This window comes from Mytilus edulis, chromosome 4 (genome assembly GCF_963676685.1).
Source record: "Mytilus edulis chromosome 4, xbMytEdul2.2, whole genome shotgun sequence".
NCBI classification, from domain to species: Eukaryota; Metazoa; Mollusca; class Bivalvia; order Mytilida; family Mytilidae; genus Mytilus; species Mytilus edulis.
The window spans coordinates 98,116,229-98,127,672 of NC_092347.1; the positions used below are offsets into that span (position 1 = coordinate 98,116,229).

The 11,444-nt window shown below is 32.7% G+C and overlaps 1 protein-coding gene across 1 annotated transcript; it reads left to right on the top strand.

Moving 5' to 3' along the window:
• The first annotated feature begins 1,140 nt into the window (after nucleotides 1-1,140).
• On the top strand, nucleotides 1,141-9,712 carry LOC139521205 (uncharacterized protein DDB_G0283697-like). The gene is made up of 7 exons (XM_071314575.1): nucleotides 1,141-1,312; nucleotides 2,468-2,556; nucleotides 3,610-3,682; nucleotides 4,379-4,450; nucleotides 5,829-7,393; nucleotides 8,002-8,039; nucleotides 9,581-9,712. The coding sequence occupies exons 1-7, from the start codon at nucleotides 1,238-1,240 to the stop codon at nucleotides 9,694-9,696; spliced, it is 2,028 nt and encodes a 675-aa protein (XP_071170676.1). The 5' UTR covers nucleotides 1,141-1,237; the 3' UTR covers nucleotides 9,697-9,712.
• The last annotated feature ends 1,732 nt before the right edge of the window (nucleotides 9,713-11,444 follow it).

The following is an 11,444-nucleotide window of genomic DNA, read 5'->3' on the forward strand; positions in this document are numbered from 1 at the left end:
CAATATTGATTTTAACCCGATTGAACTGAACCAAAAGATATATATAGTATCTAACGAAAAAATGTTTTCACCATTTTTTGTTGAGCCTGCTACATTTTGGTACTTAACTTTTACAACAAAAGTAGGCGCGAGACCCTTACGATTTTTTTTCTATGATGAACTCTTTAGATCATAATATATATTAATGATAAGATGAAAAGAAAATAGAAGGTCTATGTACATCTTATATGAGTCACATTGACAAATACAGCTGTACAGTGTGGTCCAAAAAATGTAGAAAAATCAGAAACTGGAATGAAATATTCTGTTGTCTGTGGTTCTGTCATAAGCACATATATACTTACAAGCCGCTTTTGTAATATAAAATAGATAATTATGCATTCATATATTAGAATAAGAAAAGTCTGACAAATTAAGACGATAAAAATTAAATAATCATCACTGACACAAGAGTAACCCGGACAGTTCAAATAGTTTAAACTGCTACGACCTGCAGGTAGAATGCGAATTACCTGTCACTAGATTCGAGGGGGAGGACAGGGAGAAAGGGGGTAGGAGAAAGGAGAGGAAGGCTGGGAGAAAGTAGAAAAAGTTGGAGAATGGAGAAAAAATAAAATATCTCTCCTTTTAAAAAATGATCTATAAATATTTCAAGAAAAAATATCTCAAAAGGAGATGTTTTATTCTAATGAGAGAAAGGAGAACGGGGGTAGGAGAAAGGAGAAGAGGGATGGGAGAAGGGAGAAGGGTACTCCCCCTCAGATTCGTTAATAATGTACAAAAATATTTGCACTACAGAAACAAATAAATTGAATTTATTTTTCTTTTAGTTACCATTTTATAATCATATATATATCATGAGTTGAACAAGCGCTTGGGTGCAATTAATACGCGTTAGTTAGTTATCAAACTGTGTAATGACCTTTTAAATTTAGAATAATCGAGTTCAAATATATCAATATTCATGTTGTAACTTATTGTCATTTTGACGTATTTTTTTTAAACCAATGGCAAGATACGATTTATTTTTCGACTTTCTCTGTTATTTAGTCGTTTGGTATGGTAAAGTCCCAACAGCTTCGAATAAGATCTTCCCAGCATATTAGCATTGGTTTCCCTCCCCCTTACTTATATTCCCCTGGTTCTTACCATGAGCTTTTCCTAAGATGCAGTGATTGTTATTGTTTGCAAAGATCTATCAACTAATCCTATTTCTATATTTAACAACATTCCAACAATGGAAGTACACCAACAGAGAAAGCTTGACGTTGCTAAACCAGCTAGTACAGACATTTTGTCTTTGAATAATAAGGTTTACTGTTTATTTTGTTTATTTTGCTTTCATATAATTTTATACTTCTATATATACGCTTTTTGATTTTTAGCTCACCTGGTCCAAAGGGCCAAGTGAGCTTTTCTCATCACTTTGCATCCGTTGTCAGTCGTCGTTAACTTTTACAAAAATGTTCTCTAAAACTAATGGGCCAAATTTACATCTTTTCTTTGCTGTGTCCTTTACAACAAACATATAATTTACCTGTAGGATACCTGTAAGATCGTTGTGGGGCTCATATGGAAGGATCCTATCCTTTTTAGCCCACCCTATTTTGGTACACTTTCAAAACTGATACAATCATCAATCCTGCATGATTTGGTGCAATATTTCACACAATTAAAAAGTTATATAGAAAACTATTTGTGTCCTCATCAATTTCTTAACTGATACATGACTGATTCCCAATGACGGTCTATACTAATTTTAAAGGCTTCCACAGTTTTTGATGAAATAACTTCAACTGGTAGGTTATTCCAATCATTAATAATTCGTTGTGAGAAATGTCTTAATCGAAAAAGAAGTGTTACATCTAGGTTTTGCTAATTTCCAATTATGCCCACGGGTATTTGTACTGATGACAGTAAAAAATCTTTCATAAGATATATCTTCGATTCCTTTTAATATTTTGAAAGCTTGTATCATATCACCTCTTCGCCTTCTGTGAGTTAGGGAAGGTAGTTTAAGTACTTTTAATCTTTCTTCATAGCTCAGAATCAACAAGATGTCATCAATTATATATGATTTCATTGCATTAAAGGATTGAGTGTGGAGCAGGAATCTGATGAATCCTTGAAGCGATCTGTTCAAATATGCTGCTTATTATACTATTTATTGTAAATTAAATGCAAAAGATGAACCGCAGTAAACCTTCATGTTCCAATTAATATAATTACTTTAATTTTGTTCAAAGCCACTTTTCAATGAGGCATTCACATTTATGGTTATTTAGATTACAATGTCTTACTCAATTATTTTATGGGATCAAATATATTTTATTTTTTGTGGAGACACTTTAATCTGTCAATTTGTTATTCAATTTAACATAGATTGAAAAAGCATGATGTGGAAAAATAGTGGTTAGGACAGTTTTAACAAAAATAATTAATTTGTGTTTTTGATGTAATTTGACAGATTATTATGATGAGACAAGCTGTAAAGAAGGCTAAAGGTCAGACAGTACAAAAGATAATTAGGAGAGTAAAAAGTTTAAGGAATAAAAAGTAAGTTTTCACATATATATACTAGTTTATACCAACTTAAAAGCAATTATGTATTGTCATAAAATAATAATAATTTTCTATTGTACTACATTTATAATCATGATGACAATGAGTAATTCATTTTACAGATAATGTTTGTAACAGCAGCTTAACAAGGATCTTGGGAATGTATTTAACATGTTTAACACTTTATTCAATGTCTGTAAACATTAATGGTAAATGTAATAAAATTTGCCATGCTGAAATCAAAGCAATAATTACATGAATTAAAACCAATAAAAAGAATTAAGTAGTTTTGTACAAGCTGCCACACCAAGAATTTATCAGGTTCTTGAATTCAGTGTTCTCCTCAGAAATTTATTATATCATCCTGGTACATATGCATGTAGATAGAAAATTATGAAATACCATCATGTTTCTAGAAAATATAGCATCACATTCATATAAACACTATCTATAATAAACTAATTTCAGATAGCATCACTTACTAGCAATATAGCATCACATTACTATGATGCTAAAACACCCTGGAGAGAACACTGTGAATTGATTGTAAAATGATTACATACACAGCTAATTTCTTAGTTAAGATTGTAGGTCTGCCGTATTCTGGTATCTAAAAGAGTAAGAGTTTTCCTTTAAGTAGATTGAATCATGAAGATAAACAGGACATTCTTTATCAATAGCCAATTCAATGATACTGGGAGGTTTTACAAGAGTTGATGTTCTTTGTTAAATCAAGTAAAATTTGTTGCCTATTCAAATAGCAATGTACACTGTGCACTGTCATTACTGAAAATTATACATACATGTACATTGTACAATGTTGTAAGTTATTATTATTTTTGACTTTAAAAAAAAATTAACATGTAAACCTCCTCTACTAAGTAAAGACTGCTCATAAGTTTTAACAGCAAGGTGGTCTATCTCAATCAGAGAATCAAACAACAATCATTGATCATTCACAGTTAAGCATTATCACATACTTATATACCTAAGCATTATTACATACTTATATACCTCATAAATGTATTACAATATAAACAATTTTAGAGGCACAGAAGAAGAAAAAAATAAGGACAAAAGAAAGATAGAGAGACAGCTAGAAGTTATGTATGCCATCAAGGTACAATATCTATGTTAGATGTTGCTAATATTTATAGATCAAGAATTTTTTATGTGCATGTATATGTTTTCAATAGTTTAAAAGGGGCATAAATGGGGGGTATCTGCACGAAAGAAAGCGAAATTAAATTGCCATTTCACGATGAACGAACAATTAAAAATGTCTTGCACATTAATCTGTTTACCGATTTTACGAAACACAGTGAATAACAAACCTATTTCACGGCTACTTGTGAAATAAAAATGGAAAAACACGTTGCACGAAAATAACCCTTTACCACCCTCGTTTAACTATTGAAGTGGAACATTAAATAAAAAGTATGATTGGCTTTAAGAAGTAACCAACAGATTCCAAATGACTTGGATTTTAACATCTACAGATCTCCTTATGGCCATCAACATGTGAAAAACCCATACAATTCAGACTGTTTTAAAGGCTTAGTTTGAACTCTTAGTACTATCTGGGTATCAGTTGAAATATATCCTCATACCACATCTCCTTATTTTATGTGTTGTAATTTTTCAGTTTCTGTTTGAATATTATTTTTGGTTGAAATTACATGTGTTATCATGATCATTGTGCTTCATAGACTGATAGAAAATGAAATGAGTTTGTTAGACGACTAATCTGTATTCTGTTTATACTTTGCATTTGCTAGTTTATATATAACTGTCAAATGTGTTGATTTATTTGTAGGACTTGAAACTTGACAAAGTTTCTAAGTTTGCCATTGGATATGATTCTGTTCTTCATGAAATAACTGAAAAGGTAAGTAAACATAATCTCTGGTATTTTACTGCTCTTTGGAGGGGAAAATTAATTTCTCTTCCTGGTCAAAACTTAATTGCTACATCATCTTAAGCTTGAATATTTTATTGTAAACATATAGGTACAATGTACTCTTTTTAAACGACTGCAAAAAAAATTTTGCATCATATAATGGTATCATGTCGTCTGCGTCGTCGTTGTCTGAAGACGCATTTTTTTTACCAGAAGGTTTAATACCTCTAAAGGAAGGTTGTGATTGATTTTGGGGGTTATGGTCTAAATAGTTTAGAAATTAGGGGCCAAAAAGGGGGCCAAAAATAAGCATTTTTATAGTTTTCAAACAATAACTTGTGTTTAAGTGTATGAATCTCTTTGAAATTATACCACAAGTTTCCATATCATGAAGGGATGGTTAATATTGACTTTGGGGGTTATTGCTCAACATTTTTTAGAATTAGGGGCAAAAGGGGAAAAACTAGGGTTTTTCTGGTCAACAGACAATTAAGGCAATTTAAAAGCAGTGTAAGGGAGGTAATTAACAAACAATGTTGGGTATGTTCTGATTTACCTCCCTTACACTTCTTGTAAATTATGTATAAAGTAATGTCAGGTTTTGGACTAATTGCAAAAAAAAGGGAGGTGGTAGTAGTTTTCAATTTCTTTCCCTCCAATTTTTAAAAGTTTGAAGAAGAAATCCTTAATTGCACAATATTGCGCAATATATTTGTAAGATCTTGACATTTGTTTTGTGTCAGAAACTCATATTATGTAAAAAATTTGAACACAATCCAAATTCAGAGCTGTATTAAGCTTGAATGTTGTGTCCATACTTGCCCCAAGTGTTCATGGTTCTACCTCTGCGGTCGTATAAAGCTGCGCCCTGCAAAACACCTGGTTTTTGTAATATTAAAAAGAATGTAGCAGGGTTACACATGTTTGAAGGCACCAACATTCCCCTAACCTGGGAGAGTGGTGTAACAATACAACACTAGAAAAAACTCAGTTGAAAAGGGCTTAACTCAGATCAATACAAATTAGTAAAACAAATAACAAAAACACAGACTGAACACGACAGGAAATGCATCCCTCACAACAAGAAAGACTAAAAGTACTCACAGTTACCAATAGCTAGTTCAAAGCCAAAAACGACTAATAAAAATACCAAACAATTGATAAAAAGTTCACTCAGATCGTATCAAAATTTCTAGGCTCTGTCAACAACAACACAGTAAAAATGTTCTAGTTAGAAAGAAGTTTTCTATATATGTACCGCCAAACTTCCCAACCAAATCTTTTTATCCATGGAAGAATCCAATATGATGGTTGCTTTATGACATAAAATACTAACATTAGTTAAGACTTGTACTTATACTTACAGCCTGATGCCTCAGCTGAAATGATAGCACTAGCTAGACTATCAGAACATGCTGCACTGAAAGAGGAAGTAGACAAGTTTAGAAAGGACCATGATGACTGGAAGTCCTTATCAGAGTTTCTTCTTAACCATATTCCTAGGCGTTTTAACAAAAATAAATACAAGGAAATTAAATCTAAAATGATGACAAATGTTAATGCTGGAAATGTTTTAGTAAAGGCGTACTTGGAAAATAAAATAGGAAAGGATTCAGAATTGACTATAAAAGATAATAGTGGTGTTTCAGGTATTACGTCAGACACTGAACTTGTGAATAAATCTACGGAAATTGAAAAAGTAAGTCAAGGACAAACTCAAATAAAAGATGAGAGTCCACAAGAACAATCAGAAGTAATGGAAGAAATATCATGTAAATCAACAAATGATAGCGAAGAATCCAAAAAATCAACAGAAATAATAAAAGTTAGCCCACAAAAGACAAGTAAAGTTAATACAGAAAAAAGTCCAACAAAATTAACAAAAATATTGGAAGAAAAACCACATAAAATAACAACTGTTAAAGAACAAAGTGATACATTAACAAGTGAGGTTACTGATAAACAGGAAAATGAAGAAGAGGAGAGCAATTCAAATGGAGATAATGACTCTTTAATAGAAAGTGAAATTTCTGATGGCCAAGACATTGCTGAAAGTGATAGTAATGAAGAAGATTCAGACAATGATGAAAGTGAAAGTAGAGTAGTAGGTTCAGACAGTGATGAAAGTGAAAGTAGAGTAGTAGGTTCAGACAATGACGAGAGTGAAATAAGTGAGAAAGATTCAGATGACAATGAACAGGATGAAAGTGAGAATGAAGACCACACTAAAATTAAAGGTGAAATGGTAGTCAAGAAATTGAACATGGATGACCTAGTTAATAGCAAAGATGAAGATATCCCAGATTTTCTTGTAGCTAATTCCCAGGAGGAAAACATTTCAAAAGTGAGAAAGTCTAAAGATTCATTCTTTGAAAGAGGTGATAGTGATGATGAAGATTCAGACAGTAATCTTTCTTCTACTCATGGTGACAGTGAATCAGATGACATGGGTGAAGACGAAAAGAGAGAAGCTAGTAGACAGGCTATTAGTAGTTCTTTTCTAGGTGCTTTAAATGAAGTTAAATCAAAACATAGACATTATGATGAAAGTGAGGGACAAGGGTATGGAGGTAGATGGGGACACTTTGACAGACGAAATGACAACAGAGGAAGGGGAGGATTTGACAGACGAAATGACAGCAGAGGAAGAGGGGGTTTTGACAGACGCAATGACAGTAGAGGGAGGGGGTATTTTGACAGACGAAATGACAGTAGAGGGAGGGGACATTTTGACAGACGAGATGACAGCAGAGGGAGGGGGCAAAACAGAGGATATGGTAGGGACAGAGGATTTGGAAATTCTGATAATTATAGAGGGAGAGGAGGACAAGGACATTTTGAAAGAGGAAGAGGCAATTTTAGAGGTCAACAGAATGGACCTAGAGATTTCCAGAGGTCAGACAATAGAGGAAGTTCATACAGACAAAACCAGTGAGTACACGATCACGAATCCAAGATAACATTTTGTTTTATTTTTTATTTTCGTAAATTAAACCAAATGTGTTTTGCTCATTGTAGAAGGATCAACTGTGACCTTCTATGTCATTTGGTCTCTGGTGGATAGTTGTCTCCTTGGCAATCATTGACCTAATTTCAAATGTGGTGTTCTTTTTTATGTCCCATCATTCTTACAACAATTCTAACTAAAATGACATTACAGATTAAATAAACTTGTAATGCACTATTGAGAAATAGATATCACATATTTTAGTTCTGAACTGGATCTGGAGAATTCTTTAAAGAGTGTTTTTCCCCCTTTACTGAGCAAATGGCTGCTTGAAATAAAGGTAACAGAAGTTATAGCTATCAAAACAATTATATAAGATGGAAACGGAGAATGTGTCAAAGAGACAGACAAGCATGCAAGGCCACCAATTGGTCTTCATCACAGTAAAACAATCCCACACACAAGCGGCCTCCAGCTTTTCCTAAACAAAAATGTATGTTATGTACTAGTCATTATAGTATACAATGTACTTCATCAAGGGAAAAAAAATGAATTTAACTTCAAAATCTAACTTAATATTAATATTTTACAGGTCAAGCAGGAATATGAATTCTTACGCTGACAATAAAGGTAATTATGTTGTTGATGCCATTTTATGTTCACGTTATAATCAATGCTTTCAATTATAACATATCGGGATATCATTGCAATTTTATGGTTCTTTTGACAAACTATGTTAAAATTATTATTTCATAGATAAAGATAAATAAAATTTCATAGATTCATACTTACATATACTTAAATTGATTAATTTTAATTCATATAAATCTTTACTATTTTTTTGCAATTGATCACTATTTTTAAAATTGTTTGATTGTTTTAAGTGTTGTGTTAAAATGTCAGGTGTTGAATCCTATGTCTCGCAGATTTGAATCTAGGGACCATGGACCTTTAACAAGGTATCCTTCGGAGTTGTACATGTAAATAGTCTTTGCATCAACTATATATATATATTAGGGATGGCAATGAGTACTCGAGTACTGGCTCGGAAGGCCGAGTACTTGAGTACAGTTTTAGTACTCGGATACTTGTTTGCCTGTTATACATCTTGAGATATTACTCTTCATATTTCCACTCACTTTAGTTCCGTTGAAATGTCCCCTTAGTAATACTAAATAAAATCAATTTACAACATAAATATGTTTGTCCTGAGGATACTATTTGTTATAGTAGTACCAGCAATGTCCTTTCCTTCCAATGTTTTCATGGTCACTACTTGTATCAAAAAATAGAAAGCCAAACAGTACTAGTCTTTAGTCTGAAATTGTTGACCAGATCATAATTCTTAACAAGAACAAAATCAAAGTGACCTGACTTTGGTGAACCCTACGCTACTGATAAGAGACATTTTTACCGGTGTTTGTACACGGATCAACAATTTAATGGATTAATAATTAACTCATCACAAGCCGTAAAAACTTACCTTTGTTTGTTAATCAAGACTTCTAGGTAAACGTGATTGGTATGAGATGTACATTTAAATTAATTTAATTACTCTTTATTTATATATATAAAAAAAAAACAACAGAGGATCAAGCTATGTTCTTAGTACGTTTGTCTTTCGTAAATATGTGTATGATAGTAATAACAAAAACACTGCATCCCACCTAAAATCTAAATTTTTCAATAGACGTTTAAGATTCACCCGAGTACTCGCGAGTACTTGAGTATCATGAACGAGTGTCTGAGTATTAAATTTCAAATCTTTTGACATCCCTAATATATATATGTATATATATGTAGCCCCATATGGGGTGATGGAACAGGGCATTTAGCCCACTGCCCCCTAAATTTGTCTCTATTACTAAGGTGAAATTAGGAAAATCTAAAGTCACCTGCAGACACAAACTATTTCACCAGAACAGTACTTAATTCCATATCTTACAACTATATAATATCAGTTACTCTTGAAAGGAAAAATTCATAGTGAACCAACTAGTTATAAGAAAATAGTTTTTTCTTTTGTTCAGGTTCAGGATAAAATAGATATCAGTCATAAAAACCTGTTTTCTTATCCTTGTTGTTTTTATTGTGAAACGTTGATTTACAAGTTAAGGTGATGTGAAATATGTTAGAGTTAACCTTTAAAACGAAAAGTTTTATTTTTCAAGGTTCATCAACAAAGACAGAGGAGAAACTTCATCCTTCCTGGGAGGCTAGCAAGAAAAGGAAGGAACATTCAACCATCCAAGCTTTCCAAGGAAAGAAGATTAAATTTGACGATTAAACTCTAAAAAAATCTTTTTTTCATTTCTTTATTTAGATCAACTATATTTGGTGTATGAAATGATTGTTAGTTTAAGGTGTACATGTCAGACTGGCAAGTTTCAACTGACCATGACCTTTATTTCATGGCTCATCGGACAATGTAAAGTTTTTGTGGTTGTCTTTTTTCATATACTACTAGAACATATCCGTGATATCACGGATCGTGACTGAATAAAGTATATAACTATGCGTAAGCCTTATTTTAGTATTGGTATTGTCATCTGATAAACTCATGCCGATTATAAGATACACAGTTTTCTCTGCTTTCAAAATCTTTCTGTTTGAACCCGTCGACCTGGAACTTATCAATTATTGGTAATATTAATTATTTGGAAAACAAAAGGTCCTGGAATGGAGTATCTTTAAATTTACAGCATTGTCCTATATTAGTTAGAAATAAAGATGAATTCTTTGTCATGCCCGCTAACAAATTTAAAAAAACTGTACCTATACACCCTAATTTAAGTCCAGATTTTTAGTATTCGTATTGTCATCTTAATAGAAAGTCTTATTGATTAAAATACTACAATAGGAAACAATGTAACAATGATAGAATTAAGTAGTGTTAACCCTGTGATTATGACCCGTTTATATATCAAATACTAAATACAACGTTTGGTGGCGCATCTGTCAGATGCGGAAAGTACAAATAAGGTAATAGGTAACAGGTGAATATACTATTGGTATCGGTATCAGATTCGATCCGGAACTTGTTAATTATTGGCAGTATTAACTATGTGGAAAACAAAAGGGTCTGGAGTGTTGTAATTTTCAATCTACACCATTGTCCTATATTAGCTATATATAAAGTTGAATTCTTTGATTTGTCGTTTTTACCCCATGACGGCTGACAAATTGGACCTCATTATTTTAGTATTATAGATAAGCAATTTTTTAAGCATTAAGGCCCCATATTTGGTTGATGAGGTAATTGTTAGGTGTACTTGTCTGACTGTAAGGTTTCTTCTGACCTGGACCTTGTGTTAATTGTTCATTGGTCACTATTAATTTTTGTGATTTGGTCTATTTCTCAGATTATTTAACCAATCAACTTATATTTGATATATGGAATAATTGTAAGTAGAACATGTCTGCCTGGCAGCGTTCATATGACCGTGAACTAATTTTCATGGTTCATCAGTCAATTCAGATACTATAATGAATAGGTCAACTATATTTGGTGTATTGAATAATTGTAAGGTGTACATGTCTACTACAGGGTTCATATGACCTTGATTTTTATTTTCATGGTTCATTGGTCAATGTTAAGATTTTGTGGTCCTCTTAGGTACTGTTAATGATAAGATCACAAGATAAGGTGTAGGGGGTAACTGTAAGGTGTACGTACCTGTCTGTAGATAGACATAGGAAGATGTGTGAGTGCCAATCAGACAACTCTCCATCCAAATAACAATTTATAAAAGTAAACCATTATAGGTCAATGTACGGCCTTCAACACAGAGCCTTAGCTCACACCGAACAACAAGCTATAAAGGGCCCCAAAATTACTAGTGTAAAACCATTCAAATGGGAAAACCAACGGTCTAATCTATATATAAACAAGATGCTCCGCAGGGCGTAGCTTTATACGACCGCAGAGGTTGAACCCTGAACGGTTGGGGCAAGTATGGACACAACATTCAAGCTGAATTCAGCTCTAAATTTGGATTGTGATTAAATAGTTGACACAGCATAGGTTTCTGACAC